This window comes from Nesoenas mayeri (genome assembly GCF_963082525.1).
Source record: "Nesoenas mayeri genome assembly, chromosome: 2".
NCBI classification, from domain to species: Eukaryota; Metazoa; Chordata; class Aves; order Columbiformes; family Columbidae; genus Nesoenas; species Nesoenas mayeri.
Window position 1 is genome coordinate 15377417 of NC_137543.1, and position 20058 is coordinate 15397474.

At 38.6% G+C, this 20058-nt stretch overlaps 1 protein-coding gene across 1 annotated transcript in view; it reads left to right on the forward strand.

The window, feature by feature from the left end:
• TAF2 (TATA-box binding protein associated factor 2) overlaps positions 1–18102 on the forward strand; it is a 61753-nt gene extending 43651 nt beyond the window's left edge. The window contains 5 exon segments of the mRNA XM_080338904.1: positions 13–122; positions 2753–2982; positions 5639–5791; positions 6203–6308; positions 16287–18102. Of these exon segments, the coding sequence (XP_080195030.1) occupies positions 13–122; positions 2753–2982; positions 5639–5791; positions 6203–6308; positions 16287–16552 (865 nt within the window). The 3' untranslated portion in view covers positions 16553–18102.
• The last annotated feature ends 1956 nt before the right edge of the window (positions 18103–20058 follow it).

The window sequence follows — 20058 nt, forward strand, 5'->3', positions numbered from 1 at the left end:
TTTCTTTTTTAGGCACAAGATTCTGGATATGCTGACTAAGAATCCACCATTTACTAAGAACATGGAGTCCCCTTTATGTAATGAAGCTTTGGTAGATCAGCTTTGGAAACTGATGAATTCAGGTTGGTTTTTTTGTTTGGTTGCTGTTTGATTGTTTTGTTGTTACTTATTGTAAGCTTTTTGAGAAAAGTGTTAAAGACTTGCTTCGGAATATGCCAGGAGCTCTCTTAGTTTTGACAGTTAAAATTGAAACTTCATTCTTGAAAGTTCAGTATCATGTATGTACCTCCAGAACTCTCTCAGCAACACAGGGTACCAAACTTTGGATTTCATTCTTTTGTCTGCTGTCATAGTGCTTTGATGTACTTAGGCATAGGATGAGTCTTTGACCCAGATGTTCAAAGCAAATATTTCCTCGAATGGTGGTATCTGTGTTACCTTTTTCTTTATAGTTTGCTTTAGATTAGATAGTCTCTCTGTGTCCTCTTTTACTAAACTTGAGAAAATATGAGGGGATAACATTTGTATAGATAATTTAAGTGAGATTTTTTGAAGTGTGTTATAAACCTAATACTCAATTTGCCTTCTGTGATTAGGAAAGATCCTAATGAGAGAAGGGCTTACTTACTTACAAGAGTATGTGCAGTGTTACTTCAACCCTTACCTCTTTTCGCAAGTAACAAATAGAGTATACATTCTTATTATGATTCATGGGGCTTTAAGTACTTAAATTTCTATACAGCAGGATAACATAATGTTTCAATTTATTTTCTGTAAGGGATAACTGTACCATTCCAGGATGCCTTGAAAAAATGTTTGTTAATATGAGACAAGTTAGTAGCCAAGTTTAAAGCTGCGTGATTCCAGAATAGTGAGTTGCTTTCATTTAACGTAGACACAAGCAATAGAAAACAGACTCTGATTGATAGATGTAATCTTTTTGTTTCTTCAGTGTTAATCTGCATTAAATTGGTAATGCTTACAAGCTCTGCTGGAAAAGGAGAGAGGCACTGGATGGGAATTTATAATATCATTTTAAGATGTACTAGTTTAGGAAGTTGAGTAAATTGTTTATTGGTAAAGTATTAAATAGTTCTAAAATTAATATTTGCGAATGTGTCATTCTTTGGAGAGTATTTTAGTGTTAGAAATGTCCAGATTGATGTTCATGTTGCTTACACTTGTAACTGGGAAAGCATACGTAAAGCTAAGCTTACTTTAGCCCCATGAAACTTAGTATTAACAGGGGTAGATCTTTTAATTTTATTTTGTGCCATATCTTGCACTGCCGCATTAACATGGCAGTTGGCACATGTGTGTCTTGTTTACCAGATATAGTTCTGTTCCTGTTGCAGAACAATATGTTCAATAAAATTGCAATCAGTCGAGAACTGGGCTGAGTTAACACCAGAATTGCTGTATTTGCAACGTTGCACCAGATGTTCGATGTGTTTCTGTTGCGGTTGGTGCCAAACGTGCTTTGAGCATTTGTGTAAGAAGATACAAAAGCATTACAGTTGGCAGTGAAAAACAAAATCAATGAAGCGTTTCTTTGCGCAGTAAGAATACGTATCTCCAGTATGAATACAAATGAAAGGATTGAGTATCCAGTGAAATACATTACACGGTAGCGACATCAAAAAGCACGTTATCATTGCTGGCTTGTGTTCTCCAGCAGTGCTGTTTCCAGAGGCTACCCATCTCAGTCATGCTTAAGGCTCTACTACATTTCATGAAATACATATGCAAGTGCAACCAAATCCATTGATGTGGAAAACAGGTTTGGTAACAAAAAGTTCTATTTAATTGTCCAATAGTAAAATTGAAACTTTAAAAATAAAAACATATGGGTGTGCTTATTTTCCTTTTATTTTTCATTACGTTATTATAGCACTTAGTTTCCCAGTCTTGTTCTACTAAAAATGTCTAGTTTACAACCCAAGCAACTCAAATCCTTCCTTTTAAACAGGATGTTGCAGGTGAGTTTGGCTCAATTAGAGGCAGGAATAATGAGGGAAAAGAAGGCCAATGGAATCCTGTCCTGTATCAAAAATAGCGTGGTCAGCAGGACAAGGGAAGTGATCCTTCCCCTGTACTCTGCATTGGTGAGGCCACACCTGGAGTACTGTGTTCAGTTCTGGGCCCCTCAGTTCAGGAAAGACATTGAAGTGCTGGAGTGGGTCCAGAGAAGAGCAACACGACTGGTGAAGGGACTTGAGCACAAGACCTATGGGGAGAGGCTGAGGGAGCTGGGGTTGTTAAGTCTGGAGAAGAGGAGGCTTAGAGGTGAGCTCATCACTCTCTAGAACTACCTGAAGGGAAGTTCTAGCCAAGTGGGGATTGGTCTCTTCTCCCAGGCAGTCAGCAATAGGACAAGAGGGCATGGGCTTAAACTCTGCCAGAGGAGATTTAGGCTGGATATTAGGAAGAAATTCTTTACAGAGAGAGTGGTCAGGCATTGGAATGGCTGCCCAGGGAGGTGGTGGACTCGTTGTCCCTGGAGGTTTTTAAAGTGAGGTTGGACATGGCACTTAGTGCCATGATCTAGTAAACAGACTAGAGTTGGACCAAGGGTTGGACTCGATGATCTCTGAGGTCTTTTCCAACCCAGTCGAATCTGTGATTCTGTGAAATGTATCTTAAGCACAGAAAATGGCACACTCTGGGGGATTCAGAAGACTGAAACGATTTTACTTGTGGGGAAGGAGAAGATTGTATCTCTATATTAACAATAATCTCTTTTGGATTTCAGGAACTTCACATGACTGGAGATTACGATGTGGTGCTGTGGACCTCTACTTCACACTTTTTGGCCTCAGCAGACCGTCTTGTTTACCATTACCAGAGCTTGGACTTGTTCTTAATCTAAAAGAAAAGAAGGCTGTACTTAATCCAACTATTATCCCTGAATCAGTTGCAAATAATCAGGAACCTGTGAACAGTACTAACAACCACGGACAGTCAGTAGGATTTCAGAACACCGTAAGCACAAACCGTCTGCATATATCCCATTCAGCTGGCTCTGAGTCCTTGCGCTGGTTGCTGATTTAATTTCATATTGTGTTCAGGCTTCTCATGCTTTACCTAAGCTACCTTCATACCTAATTAGTCTTTATTCTTTCCGCTTGAAAAGCTGGCATATACCATAACTTTTCTGACTTTTCTAAACTGTTTTGCATAGCATATGCAAGCTTTTTACTTGTTTTGTTTTCTAGTTGCATAATTTCTGTTCTTTATAAAACTTCCCTTTTTCTATATTATAATGAGACATGAAGTGATTCACAGAAATGTTTGATGCTGTGATGAAAACTTTTTTTCATTAGACTAAGAATATTGCTTACAGGCAAGTCATGCAATTTTCCAAAACAAAAACTTTTATCAATAAATGTGTGACATCTTAAAATATATAGATATACCTCTTTTTAAACAACTTTAAGAGATGTGAAAGTTGGAACTTTAACACATCTTCATTGAAGGCTTGAACCTGACTAGTACTGTGCTCTGAAGGATTTGTAACAACTTCTGAAAAATCTCATACACTAAGTTCATATCTTTCTGGCTTCGGAGGCTTCAGTCGTAACACATAGTCCCTTGTGTAGTTAGAAAGTAGACCTTATCAGCTATTTAAGTCATACTTTTCTTAAGAAAAACTGCCACTGCTGCAGGACTAATTCTTTTTGTTGGACAAACAATTGACGGGGAAAAAACTCAACAGACATGGAAATGATGAGTAATTTTCGTAACAGTTTCAAAAACTACATTTGATTGAAACTGCTTAGGAGTAAATCCTGAAAGAGAATGTGAACATGTGATTAGCATGTTTGAAACTCTTTCTGTTCTTTGAATGGGATGGTTTACTGTTACTGTATCAGTCCCATAGTTTCTAAACTGTTTTTATTCAGAAGTTTACTGAGAGTGCAAATTATCACAGTACCTTGCGGTGTGTTTCCAGTAGGGGGAGAAAATGATGATGAAGTCAAATATCATTTAGAGCTATACCGCATACTTACAGAACATGTCATGAGTCCTAATTTGCTGCACCTAAACATCAGAATTAAATACCAGGAGACATTTTGTTGGCAGATTTTTAGGCTGTGGTTTGGTGAACATCCAGACTTCTTTTGCAGACAGGCTACCTTAATAAAAAAATTTCCTCTTAACTCTTTCCTATAGTGTCATCTCGCTTGTGCTGGCAGAGTTGTTGCTGCATAGTGAGCTGGATCAGGAGAGAATCTGGTTGAAAAATACCTTTTTTATGAACAGTTATTTCTTGCTGTGTCAGTTTACTGGTCCAGTTCATCATGTAGTTATACAAGTGCTTGTGGCAGCCCAGGACAGAAATGTGTGAGGAAGGTGAAGAGGCTGCTTCTTCTGTCAGCAGTACTGGCTTATTGTAGTCTGAAAATACGACGTTAGTATAAGCTTCAGTTCACATTCATCCCTAGTATCTTCTCCCATGCTTATCTCTGTTCTCCTGCCCCTTACTTTAAGGTGACCATTTTCACTGTAACTCTCACAAAATTTGGGAACTGATTTTCCTTGAGAAAAAAGAAGAAAAAAAGAACCAGTAACATGAAATAAAGGTGCTTCTCACATCAGCCAAAGCTTATCCAAAAGTGTTTCACAACAGCAGTGTGTTGCCTTAAATAATAGGAATGAAAAAAGGGAAATGCATATTAGAGGGGAAAAAAGCAATAACAGGTGATAGAATACATGAGATTAACTAGATTCTTTAAAGCAGACTGTATATCCTGAGAGCAAAAACACACTAAAATCAATACTGATAGACTCGTGACACTGGATTTGCTGAGGTTACCCACTTCAGAAAATTGAATTTGAATTGTTCAGGGCAAGAGTTTGTGAGGCTGGAGGAAGAGCAGTACAGTGGAGTGGCGTGTGCCCTTGACAGTCTATGTTATCTAGTTTTTAGTGGGCTTTTAATTATGTTTGCTTCTGTAGGTGCTTTATTTTTCCTTCTCTATTTCGTATATTGGATTTGTTGGAACACCCATTTCCTGTTTTAATGACTATATGTATAACTTAGTACATTCCCCTGCTATTTTTATATTCCTTTGCCCCTGTTTGATAATCAAAGCAGTAATTTACAAAACAGTTTAACTCTTTTTAATAAATATTGTTGTGAAATCAAAAAAAACCCAAACAAACTAAATTGTAAGTGTTCAATATGACTCATATTCAACAAAATATGCATTAGCTTTTAAAGCTAACTAAAAGAAGATTTAGCTAAATCCCATGTGTAGATCAGAGGCTATCACAGTTTTTCAGCTGCGATTTGGACTGAGGAAAGTCTGCAAGGCACAGATTCATAGAAAGACTATTCAGAGGCAGCAGACGTTGTTGCACACCAACAGTACCATGATTGTGAGGAGGGACAGAAAAGATGCCAATGCTAGATATGCAGAGGGAGCAGGGATAGAAGTAAAGAGAAACTATGTTTGTTGGAGAGGTTGGCACAAATCCATACAGGGTTTTAGAAAATACTTTTTGCCAGGACTACAGGGAAAACTTTGTTCAAATCACCCACTTTTCTCAGAAGTGTTTTCAGCTATCAGGTCTCTTTTAGGCTGAAACATGGCTCTTGCTATCTTCTAATTTTGGTCTTTTAATGCTGCTTCAGGAGGATGATCATCTTATTAAGGAAACAGCATCCAGCATTTCTGGTCATCAGCAGGGGGTGAAGAGGAAGGCTGATATGCCACTCGGGTCTCCATTGGAGCCAGGGCAAATACTAGAGAAGAATGAAGACAGTAAAGTCAAACTCAAAATCAGAGTAAGAAATGGAAACTCAACTTGCACAATATGTAGGGTATTCAGAGTAAGAGCAGCGGCTTCTGCTGATTTCCCTTAAAGCTGTGTTCAAACAAAAGACACGTTGTGTATATATGTACAGTAGTTGTTACGCTTACTTTGGCAAAATCATTTCCCATCAGATTCTTTTTTGGCTGGCAAGAACTAAAGTTTACAGTTCATGCTCTTGTTCACACAGCTTCACAGTGTATTAGAAAGAAGAAAAGACACTGACCTTTTTAAATTTTATTGAATTTTTATTCCTTTGCAGTGGTAGATATCACTTCCTTTCCCTCTCACCCCCAGTTTACATCAAAAATAAAATATTTTAAGTTTGATTTAGTGATATTCCTATGAATTATTATCATCTCGTTATTTTTTTCCTGATATTTAGTTCTCAAACTCTCAAGAAGAAGAGGAAATTGATATGGACACAGTTCATGACAGTCAAGCCTTTATTTACCATCATTTGAACATGTTGGAGAGACCATCCACGCCAGGTACGAGTAAATTTATTGGCAAAATGATAGTTTGAATTTTTCAGCTATTTCTGTTGCGGGGGTTGGTTTGTTACTGTTTATTCCCATACACAGAATGCTGGTAAGTGTTGAATGTTAACTGAATTCAGGGAAGTGTGTAAAGGGTGTAAAAAAACATTTACTTAGCTTTTGATGTATTTATCTATAACTGTATACATGTATACTTCCATACATATCTAAGTAAGGCAAGTATTTATTGTGCTTATAAAAGTGAAAAGCTAAGGAATGGATAAAATTATATGAAGCTGAAATAGAACCTCATAAGCAAATGGGTAAGACGTATTTTGCCGTAGTTGTCATTTAAAAAAGAATAAATGTGAAGATTAAATTTAAAGAAAATAGCTAGACTATTCCGGTAGAATTTAAAAAATCTCTAATTTTAATGATTTACAACTTAAGATCAGTAGTTAAAAAACATGCAAGCCTCAGAGATGATTAGAAGGGGTTTTCAAAGCTGAAGAGATTGCATCTATGAGTAAAATGATTTCATTTCAAAGGAATCCTTTTCACAAAATACTTTGAAAAATTACTTCTCAATAGTGTTTCTTAAAAACCTTAAGGGAGACTGAACTTCGTTGATGTACTTCCACCTTCTTTGCTTCTGTCAGTAGCAAAAATTTCCATAGTTGGTCTCATTTTCTCAAGATATTTTAACCATATTTCTTAAGTTTGGTTCCACAATGTGCCAGTGGAGCTAAGCTGAAGTGAAGCATTTGGCCTCAGAAGTAGGATTCAGAATAATTATCCTCTTGCTTGTTTTTCTGTTTTTACCCAGTGGTTGCCTAGTGTAAAACATAAGCAGACCTTAGCAGCGGGATCTGGAACGTCAGTTCCGTCGTGAGCTGCGCTGACAGGCGACCGCATCTGTGTACCCTGTGCCCTGGCAGTTCAATGGCCCCGTGGAAGTGACAGGCTGGGGGATGTTCCTGCTCCCAGTGTCCTGCTGTGGCTGGTGCCTTGGTGCTGGCCAGGGGGTTCGGGCTGCAGGCTCATACTCCCTTAGGGCCTAGGACTTCTGTTTTTACTTCCTTGGCAGATGCTCCAGCCACTAAGGAGTTTCCTTCTGTAGTTTTTTTTTGAAGAAGAAGGTAACTGCTGTCATGGCTCAGCTAACAAATGAAGTTCATATGGGGACATAAAACACAGGGAGGTCTAGTTTCTGGATTCCAGATGGCCTTTGGTTAATGACATGTGCCTGTACAGCCAGCTCCACCGGGATGGACTTGTTGTTAGATATGTAGAGTAGCAAAACTCACAACTTTTTACCTAAATCATAGGTATTTCAGCAGAGTAGAAGGAAAGGCTGCATATAGGTTGCTGTCATGAGCTTAGGAGCCTAATTTTGCACAGCCTTTATTTTAAACCTCTCAGAACTGCTTTGAATTTTATCCTCAGTGTTATGGTCAACCATCGCATTTCTGTTACGGCAAAGAATGACACATCCAGGGCATGCAAGTGTGAAGCTAATCCGCTGAGGATTAGTATTTATAACTCTTCCGTGGTATTTTGCAACAATTTTTTTACTAGGTTTACACACTCTGCGGAATATAAAGTCATAAACAAAACTCTGCCAAATACTTCACAAATAGGACTTACGGGACCCTGTGTACGCCAGCTCTGTGCTCCAGGACTGTTGCATATTAAGTTTGCGCTGGAGTTCAGAAAGGGTAAAGCCTGATCACCAGCCGAGGAATGGCTGGTTGGCTGCTGCTTTTGTAGACCTACAGCAAGCAGGTAAAAGCTACTTTGAGTTTCACTTGTGTGCTGAAGGACCTTCTCACCTCTGCTGTTTAGGCATTCAGCACACTGGAATACATTTTCTTTCCTAGGTAGTAAATGAGACAAAAGCTGGGTTTTGCCACAGAATTCATTTTAAATAGCAAGCCTTTGAAAAGCATTATTTTGAAACATTTCAGATTAATTTCATTTTCTTTGGTTTGTGTGCTTAGAAGCTGTGCTACATCAGATATTCTTTGCTTCTGAAATTTCACCTGTTACTTATTCATAGCGTTTTTCTTAGAAGCAGAGATGTATGAATTTCAGGCTGAGTGAATACAGGCAGTTCAGTCTTTAGGAAATAGCATACTTCTGAGGAGAAATGCCAAACAGAAACAGATGGGGGAAAATAAAAGCATACGTAAATAAAATTATTCACACATAGGAGTGTTCTGTTTTACAAAAGAATCGCAGATAATATTTCCTGAGGGCCTTGGAGTTTTTGCAGCAATGACGGAGGATGGGGGCACTTCAGCGAGTGCTTATTGTGAAATAGATTGACAACAGGTTCCGAAATGGTCTCAGTGCCTTGTTGCTAAATCTGTAAGATCTTGTATCTGCCACAATTCCGTGACTCTTGGAAGGCAGTGAGCTCTCAGTCCGTGCTCCGTTTTCCTCTCACAGCTGTGGGTTATGTCCCCACATGTCACATGAAATGTGAGGTCATCAGCCTGCGGACGGCAGCTGCCAGGAGGAGTTCATCTTGGGTCTCAATCCTGCCGTATCTGTCTATTCTTGGTGTGTTTTCACACTCCCCGCGCCACCCCAAATGATAATTTGGACTTGTTTGAGTTGATGTAAACCCCATAAAGCCAGGAAAAAATTATTTTCCTTTAAAAACTTTTGAGTTTTTTTGTATGCTTCTGCTTATGGTTATGAAAGTTAGGGTTGAGACACTGCAAGGGCAATAAAAGAAGTCTTGTACTACAACTCTTGCAGGATTACAGGTTTCAATGCTGCAATTACAGTGCCTTTCGTAGTTGTTCATATAGAAAATGTTTTAGATCTTGCTAAAGCATTCTGTCAGTGATAATAGAGCTGTGGCCTCTGGTGGTTATAAGGGATTCTCAGCATTTTTCAAGGAGTTATTAAAACAAACAAAACATCAGTTGTAAACTGTCTGAAGAATGCTGTTGCATTGATTATTCATTGCCCTAAGGACTAGAAACATGGTAACCTCCTTTGAGCCTCTAAAGCTGTGGGAGGTCACGTTTCTAATGCGACAACAGATTTTTATTTGCTTCTAAATCATCAAGAATAGTAGTAATGCTCCCTGCTTTTATCTTAAGATCAAAAGCACTTCAAGATCAGATTTTGTGAAAGCAGTAGATTTAAACTCTCATCTCAGTCTGTAAGGTTTGTCATGCATTGTTGTCTTTGGTGAAATCAGATTAAGATATGCTTTATTTAATATTTCACTCACCTGAAAGCACAATACTTCAAAAAGTTGTGCTGTATGTGTCAGTGGTTATTGACTGACCTGGTCTTTTCTGCTTCCAAAATAAATGCCTGGTTGTAGCCTGCGTGATCTACGAGTGAAGTTACACATCATTATGGCTCAACAGGTCATCACTGATAAACATTTAGTTAGAATTATCCCAACTATTTTGGTAGTTTGATGGTTGATACGAAGCAGTATCCAATTCTCTTATCTTTATTTCTACAAAAGGAAAAAAAAGTCAATGCAGCGATGTTATCTTTGCGTATTGCAGTCCTTTTTCTGATCGCATTCCCGAGTGCTGGGCTTTGAGGACGCATCCTGAGCATTTAAACTCAGATCAGAAAAATTCATTTGCCATTGTATTGATCCATTTGCTGTTTCCTAGGATAATCAAACTGGAAATTCCCACTGGTGACCTCATAGGTCACGCTGTTTACCATGTAGATGTATATGAACCTTTGAGGGTCTAGGCCACACTCAGATGTGTTGACTGGATTGTGGTCTTGTTTATCACAGTTATTGTCTACAGTTTGAGAAAATAATGATTTAGATGGATTGAATTGTTTCTGGAACGATTTGAAATGCTACAGCACATGCTGCAGTAAAGTGCAGAGGGAAACTACTGTAGTCCTTATGTTTAAACAGTACATTTACAGCAGCAGATTTGAGCCTGTGGTGCAAATCACCACATTTCAGGTGTGGATACAGCAGTTAACAGGATTTCAGTCTGAACTGTGTGAAAAGCCAGGTCTGCAGCTCAGCAGGGTTACCAGGGTTGGCTCTGAGAGCACCAGTACCTCAGAGTTCAGCTGTTAGTGGCTCCCTGGTCACCGAAACATCAGCACATGGAGAAATATATAAATGTGCACTTCTTGGATATGAGGACACCACTGACAGTTATGTATGTTTGCTTTACTTTTTAAGGAGGGAAAAGCCGCTACTGTTCTGTTAATGAAATATGATATTAATATAATATATGTTTGATAGTATCTGTTACACATACATTAGCTATATTACCCAAAATATAACTGCTTCCAAACTGGTAACTCGTAGGCTTTGAGGTTCTATAAATAATTTTGCCTCACAAAAACAGAAAGTTGTTCATTGTACACTTCACAAGGAAGGGTGTTTTCAAGTGCTTTATCCTCAAGTGCATGAAAGCTGCTTTAGTACAAACATGAGCCCTGCAGATAAAATGACAGCATAAATGAGAATCGCACCAGTGTGTGGCTGCAGTGTGTCAACTACACGATTTAATAAAAATAAAAGCAACGTAATATTGTAGCTGTGACTGTCTGAGTAAACAACTGATCATTCTTAAACCTGGAAGATGGATAAGGCTAGAAAATAAATTTTCAAGTGAACTACCTGAAAGTGTTAGAGGCACAGAGTATTCTGAATTGAATTACTGATCTAACTAGTATTTTTCTCTCGAGTAGGGAATATTCTAGAATTTTCTGGAATATCAAATGTGGTAAAAATAAAATATTATTTTAATGTAAGGACAAAGCAATATAGTTGTTAAATGAAAGTCAAATGTGGAAGTTAATAAATAGTTACTAGTTAAAAAGTATATTTTAGTTAAATCACCAGCTCATCTTTACAGTACTTTAGCAGAGGTGATCCTTTGGTATAGTGATTATCTATCTGTATATAAATACTACTAAAAGATATGAAGTCAGGTGGAACTAGTTAAAATTTTTATGTTGAAGCCAAATTAACTGATGTGTTTAGCACATCCTCGGAGAACTTTTGGATAGGTTGTGGGTTGGTTTGTTTGTTTGTTGTGGTTTTGGTTTTTGTTTTGTTTTTAACTAGACCTTTGCTTGTCACTCTCGAACTTGAAATTTTGTTTCATGATCCATAAAAGAACATTCCACTAGACAGAAAATTGATAACTCTATTTTCAGAGAGATACAATTTGAAGATTCTGCTTCTGAACACAAATGACACGACACTTGCATTGTGGAAGCTTGGAATTATTTATGCTTGGTAACTTTCTGTGTATGCTTTGTTGATGGTTCAGCAGATGCATAAACACAGCATGAAATTAAAAAACAGTGTGTCTTGAATGTTTCCAGGGTAATACTGAAAAAAGAAAAGTTGAAATAAGGAAAAACATGGTAATTGTCAAAACAGTTTTCAAGATGTTTACAGCCTTTTTAATGTTTTTTTCTTTAGAGAAAATGCTAGCCAGAGCTGCAGCTCAACTGCTAGGCAAAGGGAGGGTGTTATTTTTCTCATTAGGAAGCTTTCTTTGGGCTCTGGGAGAAGCCCTTTAAGTGCTCGCGTGCTCATGTTGGTGCCCCTGTCTTCCCAGAGGAGGTTTGTGGCGGGATCTGGAGCACCCACAGCCGAAGCACTGGACCCCTGGGCCTGACCCTCTGCTGGGATTTGTGAAGTTTTCTCCCTCTCTGATGTTTCAATCAACCAGGGTGCAAATAGGGTCATTTTTAACAAGTGTCAATTTGGAAAAGTCCTACATAAGCCAGCTGTTTTAAATAGGTTGTACTTGCAGGGAAACAGAGACTGTAAGTCTGTGGTGTCCCACCCTCCGCACACAAAATCAGAAATATGGGAGAGACCATATGGAAGATCTTATGAAAGCTTGCTGAGATGTCAATGTCTCAAGTTCCATGTTCCCAAATGGTGAAGGTTCAATAACAAAATAAAGGTAAAATACGTAAAACAGTGTACCCAACAACATTGTTTGATATTCATGCACCAATGATTCTTAGAAAGAAAAAACTTACCCTAGATCAGGATGTTATAATTATCTGACAGGAATTTTTATTTTGACAGAAATTGTTGCTTATCAAGATCTAAAATCCTTTCATTCTTAAACTAAACTGTGAGTTCTGTGTTTGCATATTTTATTCTCTCTCATGATATCTACAGCACTTGTATTGGTCCCAGTGACAAGGTGGGGACTAATCCCGGCTCATTTCCAACACCTGCCCAGCTGGTGGGAACACCGCACAGCCAGGAATTACCTGGGAACCTCCACAGCCCAGCTGGAGGAGATCCAAGGGGGTACACATATGTATGTGCCTTTTCTTCCAAGAAATGCTACTAACCACTTCAGAACCCAGCTGCTGGGCTCACCCTCCACTTACTGGGTGGTTTTGTGATTTGAGAAGCCTGAGTTCCCATCCTGCTCCCTCCACCAGGGGAAGTGGGTTCCCCATCACCCCCCTAGGTGTGAGCCTTATATTAGTGCCCTGGAAAGTAATTCCTATTCAGCCTTGCTTTCCTGGTTTGGCATCAGTTTTAAGTAGATAGTAATTAAAAATAAATTAAAATGAAGAAAAAGTGTTCTGCGAGTTTAGTGGTGAATTTTACAGGTACAAAGCTGTAAAATTCTTTTTAAAGCTTTTCCAGGCCTGTCTGTTTCATAGACAGCTGAGCTTGGTAGTCTGCATGCATTCTGTCTGAGCCATCATCCAGGATCAATATATTTGATTCCCAATTTCAAAGCACTCTTCTACAGTAGGAAGAAATTTTCTAGATTTTTTTTATTTTTACTTTGATATTGATTTTTTTTTGTTGTTGGTTTTTTTGGTTTTGCATTTAAAAAAGCAACAGATTATAGCTATCATTGACCTCTATGAAGAAAGTGTATGTGTACTCTTACTACTGGGTCACTTAAAGTATATGTTTTAATGACATTCTTTCATTTCTTGTTGACATTTGTGCCATATTAATAATACTGACTGTCTCCTTAAGTGTTAGGAGTCCATGAGGTGCAGTTGGATCCCTTTACTCTACTTCCTGAAGATCTCCCTGCCTTTTTCAGTTTCTAGGTGCCTATCACCACCCCTCTAGACCTGTTGTATTTGCTCCCCAACTTACTCCGCTCAGTGGTGTTTAACTGCTTTAAATAATGGATTTTTTTAATAGCCGACCTGAAAGAAGTAAAGAAGAGATAGTGCAGCCCTGTTGCCTTAGCAGAGCTGGTGGTTCAGTCAACGCCAGGGAACGTGCATGAGTGGCAGGTGGTGCCGGAGAGTCCGGAGGCTCTGGTTGCAACCTTGGTCTTTGGTGGCACTTGGCACCTCTGCCACATCATCCCTGCAGACTTAAGCCCATGTCCTTACACCACTTATTCTGGGTTAAAATTTTTAAAGCTCAGAGGCCTAGGCTTTGGTTTGAGGTGGTTACAGATGTAGTGTCTAGACTTACAGGTTCAGTTGCCACGTAAAAATAATTTCACAATTTGGAACTAATGGAGTTTTGAAATTTTAAAGGTTTGTGTCGTGTGGGGTGTTTTTTGTTTTAAGTTGACTTCAGTTTGCCTTCTGTGTTTTAATGCATCATGTGCCAGTAGCTTGAGACCATGTGAGAATGTGTTCCCTACCTTGGATAATCTTTTGTACATCTCTTCTGGACAGACGCTGGTGGGTCTTCTTTCCCACAATGTGTTTCTATGGTACTAGAAGCTGCATTTGTGTTGTCTGCAGTTCACCTTTAACTACTGTAGCCTATTTTAATGGTGTCAAATACTGTGTGCTTTGGTTTGCTGAGATACAGCCTCCAGCCATTCATTTTCTAATGGCATGAGACAGATATGCTCCTTTTTTCCACTGTTCTGTCTTCTGTGTCAGGACTGGTTTTGCATCCTTGCAGTTGCTAAGGAGAATTTTCTTGCTTGTTGAAAAGCTGTGTGCTTTAGAGGAGTGGGCTCAGGTTACAGGGATGGGTTTAGGTACAGGTAGGAGAAACATAATTAGAAATTGTTAAATTGTGCATCAAATACAGTATATTTGCATGCTGTCTGCATTGTTGAGAGATGCTCCGGGTAACAATGGAAAAAGTTGTTGTAACTGCATTGAAGTCAACAAGTGGAAGTTTGCAATTGTGTGCATATCTCCTGTCTGCCATAATATACATAAGAAAATAAAGTCATAGAACGGAATAATGGAATCATTTTGGTTGGAAGAGACTCTCAGGATCATCGAGTCCATCCTAATTCTAGGACTAAATCACTAAGTCACTGTGAGTTCTAACAATAAGTCTTTGCATTGCTAACATAAGCTTGCTATTGTATAGTTCTGATGAAATAAAAATTAAAGTTGTTTAAAAATACATATCGGAGATTTAAAATCTATAGGAAACTATTGTACTCTAGTTCTGCCTCCTTTGTAACATCAGCAGATGTTTTGTATTGCACCATACTCACATCTTGGGGTTGAGCCCAAACATTTCTAGAAATACGTCACTTTTGTTGTTTAAGACTTCAACCAATAGAGATTTCACCGTGTCCCGTAGCAAGTCATTGATTATCCTCACTGTGAAAATGTTTTGTTTCTGTTCTGGCTTCTGAACACTGCTTACAGATGTACATTTTGGTTTTTTCCAGCCATGTTTAAAAACAGACAAAATCCAGAACAGCTGTACTGTCTATAAACTTTCCTATAGATGTGCTTGATTGAATCAGTTTTTAATCTTTTGGATAAGGCTGGAAAGATTGCATGGAAATCGTTCTCAGTGCTTGTTTGTCATACTACAGGGAGCTGGATCTTCAGACTTCCAGGAATCATTACCATAGATGACAAGATGAAACATTCTCGACTTTAAAGATACAAACCAACCAGCCAAACAAAAAGATGTACTAGGAAAAAAAAATCTGTTTTGAAATATACAGAAAAATATAATTTCAAAACAATGTATTTCCTTGTCTAACAGGGCTGTTTTCACCAAAAACTGGAGGGGGACGGAGGGAGAAAAAAAATATCATCCACATTTAAAATAGCTGTGAAGAAAACCCATTTTTAGTAAGACTTAAAGGAGTAGTTGCCTCCAAAATCTGATGGTGCTTTTCCACATTGATCTAGTAGTTAAAGCACATTCTTGCAACGCTATTTGATACAATTTCTGCCTAAAGGAGTTGGAGCCTGCTGACCTTTCAGGTGTTTCCCCATATTAACAATGTTTTTTGTAGATTACGCCTTTAATCCCTACTGTTGAAGCTGTTGCAGTTTGTCTGAAATAATGAACAAGTAAATGAAGCAAAGAAAGAATAAGAAAGTGATTCGGGAATTTAAAGGTCATGGGTCAGATTTTCTCTCCTCAGATGCAGATACCAGGCTTACTCACTGTGTGAGGAGTTGTAGTGTATTTGTGAAATATATACTAATGAAGATGGTGTAATTGTCTTTATTGGAAATGGAAACTTTCTATAATCTTTCGAATAGGCTAAATTGGTTGTAAGATGCAATTTTTGGAAAAAGCAATTTAATTCTTGTGTTCAGTATCAAAAGGTTTGCATGTTCTTGCAGGGAGCTTTAGCTCCTGACTAAAAGCAGTTCACATCCCAGAACTGCGCTTTATATATGCCTGGCCTGCACTTCATATCGTAGTTTTCATAAGCAGTTATATTTTCATTATTCCTGGTATAGTGGTCTTCCTACTCTGTTTAAAAATGAATTTCTGGAAGCTAGTGTAACTTGCAGTTTCTCAACTCTTTGCAGTTATTAATTGTCTGGGATGCGCTTACACTTCTGAGGGAGGAGGGAGCAATTACCTCTGTAAGAACTGTCAGTGGTGCGGGAACGTTAGTAGCATGTTCAGAGCCTTTTCTGAAAAGAACAAAACGCTAACGGTCCAAGTATGGTGCATGTTTAAATTATAACATAGGTTTTGTCTAATACTTCAGAATTTCCTATTTTTGAAAAATAATGCAAGTTAAACATTTACTAATCTCACTGTGTCCATTTTTTCAGGTAAAGAACAATCTTCAGGAGAGATGAACATGCACCCTGTCTCAGCAGCTCCGCTCTCTGTGTTTAGTAAAGAATCAAACTCTTCAAAACACAGTGACCACCATCACCATCACCACCACGAGCACAAGAAAAAGAAGAAGAAACACAAGCATAAGCATAAGCATAAACATAAACATGATAGTAAAGAAAAGGAAAAGGATCCCTTTGCTTTCTCCAACAGCCCAGCCAGTGCACGATCGATCCGTTCCCCATCGCTTTCAGACTGATACCGATGGCTTCTCTGGAGTTCAACTTGCAATATTCTCTGAATCCTTAGAAAGGTGTATATAAATATAGCTTCTATCTTTTTTATGGTTGTGGAAATAAGAGTATGTGAATTGCCTTAGCAATTCAGAAGCTCTACCACCATCTGTGTTTGAAGCCTTCTATTTGCATATGCGGTTGTTGAAATAATCTGATTCAAAAAATATGTTCTATGATTCTGAGTCATTTTCTATTTCACTGTTCTCCACACCTCCCACTCTTTTTTCCATTTTAAACAAAGAAAAGAGCTCTTTATATAAGGGCCCATGTTCACTGGCAACCCCCTGCACATCATGCTGACCATGTGTACTGCCAGAACCAATTATGTTTTAATCCTTTGAAGACTGTTAGGAGGCAGAGTATGTTTTAAGCAGAAGCCAGTTGCCAGAGCTTTGGTGAAGCGCTGTTTCCAGAGTGGTGTTGTATAACCAAGTGTGGACCTCCTGAGAAGACAGGGATTGCGTATAGTCTTCAGTTGAGCTGTTTCTTGCTTTAACCATTGGAACGTAATGCCAGAATTTTAAGAACGGTATATAGAACACTTGACTTTTTCAGATACTAAAACTCTTAAAAAATTCCAAGCTGCTTTTAAGCTGCAGGTATTTATTATGGACATGACCCTTGGAATATAATGACATTCTGCAATTATGTTTTGGAATTTTAGCAAAATGCCTAATGCATGTTTTGTCCTGTAATCAGGCTTTTAAAAATCCAATAAAGTTTGCAAATTATTTTGACAGAGGCAGAATTTTTTCTTCAAGCTTGCCATTGGAATATGCTTTTGAAAGATGGCTTTGCTAAAATTTAAAAAATATTTTTGAAAACCTAAATATTATAAGATTGGAAAATATATATTTCCTCCTTCTGAGGGGTGGTGGGTTTTTTTTGGAAGCATTCTGTGTGATCAGCTCATGAATCCACAGGAGAAATACATACAGGATTAGATGAAGCTAGGCCTGGGGCTTTAAATAATGGATACATTTAAACTTCTTTAGCTATGTTTTTATGCAGTGTACTGTTTACACCCAGCAAATGTTTTATTTAAAAACTTACATTTTTAGAAGTTTTGATAATAGAGATAGATCATCTCTGCCACTTTATATGTCTTTGTTTGTATGTAGAGGCAGGGGTTGATTTCCATGCACTGGTTGACTTATGTTGCCCGGAGTTCACATTTAGCTTTCTATATAAGATGGTTGTATTTGGGTTAAATATATATTTTTTTTTTTTTAATTTTCCCTAATAGCTGTGAGAGACTGATTCGCCTTCTTAGGGCAAAGGGAAAAAGTTCAACATTGACCCAAGAAGATTTTTTTTTTTAAGCCGTATTCTGTTTCATGAAAGTTAATAAATACTTTTATATTGTATACCTGCTGTTGAATCCTGTAGTTTTTCATAGAATTGTAAAATCATAGAACTGTTTGGGTTGGAAGGGACCTTCAAAGGTCATCCAGTCCAACCCCCTGCCATAAGCAGGGACATCTGCAACCAGATCAGGTTGCTTAGAGCCCCATCCAGCCTGGCCTTGAATGTCTCCAGGGATGGGGCATCTGCCACCTCTCTGGGCAACCTGGGCCAGTGTTTCACCACCATCATTGTGAAAAATGTCTTCCTCATGTCTAGCCTGAATCTCCCCTCTTCTAGTTTAAAACCAGAAGCAATTTGCTATTTTGTAATAACAAATTATTTGTAGAATGCAAGGATGACAGGCCCAGGTACTTGTAGTACACATATTTTGTTATTCAAACACCATATCACTTTAATATTGCATGGATAGTTGTGCTAATTGTACTCAGAACACATGTTGAGATACGTTTGGGCTGGATTTGGATGTGGTGGGTCTGGGCAGCGTCGCAGCCTCTCCCAGTGGGATGCGCTGCTCACCTGCTGCCCCGCCAGCAGCTCCTCACGTTGGGGAAGCACCTTGGGGTGATTTGTTGCCTCCAGCAGCAACTGCGAGCTGGATGGAAATATTTGTCGGTGTTTTTCCCTTGGCAAAGGAGTGAGGTAGCGCTGCCAAAGGTGTTTGTGGGAGGGCTGGGCTAATGAGCAGTGAAAGCTGGCATTGTTTGGGAGAGCGGAGGCAGATGCGTTTATGTTTTAAAAATGAGGTCACGGATAATTTAGGCTGGTGTAATTTCTACTTTTGGAGATGTGGATTTATACTCTTACATGTTGTGTAGTGATACGGGCACAGAACTGAGGCAGAGCTGTAACACGGTAATCCTACCATCATATATGTGGCTATACAACTTCAAATGAACTATTAAATATATGCTAAGGAAATATGGTGAAGACACTGTTAACAGAAAATTGGGGGTTGGGGACGGAATCTAAAACCACTTTTCCAGTGCAGTTTCTGAGGTAATGTCATGGTTCTTGTTCAGAAGATCCATTCATGTGTTTGGAATAGAAAGTAAGGTCGATGTCTGCAGGGGGTCCCACTTGGACAGACACGACTCGCAGACTGGTAGATGTCATCAAAAGTCAGACTAATCAGGGAGGTGGCACAGGTGATCCAACAGCATCAAGCTAAAACCCAGGAGGAATTAATGTGGAATACTGAACTTCAGAGAAAATGAAGTGCATGAAAGCAAACCAGTGCCCCATCTCGAGAGATGCAGAGAGGCAAAAAAGTGCCTGATTGCACAGAGGTGAGCAGCTTGATACAAATGCAACAAGCAAAACTCACTGAAGGGTTATATAAGATGTGGAAGTGATTATTCTGCTAAGTGCCAGTGATTGGTGGCTACACATTTTAAGAAATAGTTGGGCAAGTTCCCCTGAATAGAAACAGTATGTAACATTGCATATAAGATTAAAAGAAAAGGAACTGAGTATTCCAAGTCCAAAATAAAAGAAGTCTGAGGAAGGAACTCTCCCTTCTAACATCTAAAAGATTGCTACAACCCAAAACTTTTATCAGTTGTTCTGGATATTTCCTGTGGGAAGGAAATGATTAGCTTTATTTACAAGAAAAAAATATTTTTGTTGAATTTTAAGCTGGAGAATATTTAACAGACACCTAATGATGATGTGAAAGCTCTTTCCTTGTATATTTTTAAGCAGTAGATTGGCAAATGTAACCACATCTAGGTGTTCCTGCTCTGGCCAGGGGATTGGACTAGATGATCTTTTGTGGTCCCTTCCAATCTGTAACATTCTGTGATTCTGTTATTCTGTGAAATGTCTGCAGGGGATGTTTATGGGATGCTTCACCCTGCCACAGTGCTGTAGTTCGTTTTCATGATGTTTTTGGTCTTCCATTTTTTCAGGTGAAATTACCGCGGTGTGGCCTTGGATGGGCTGGACCTTGTTGGGGGCTGAGGAGATGGGCATCTTTGCTGCCCAAAGATCGTGCAGATTGCAGTTTCACTTGGGTTTCTCTTCTGCTGAAAAATCAGTGACTATTGCAAGTTATAACCCAACATCAATTTGAGTCTAAACTTTGTATTTGGATGGTATATGA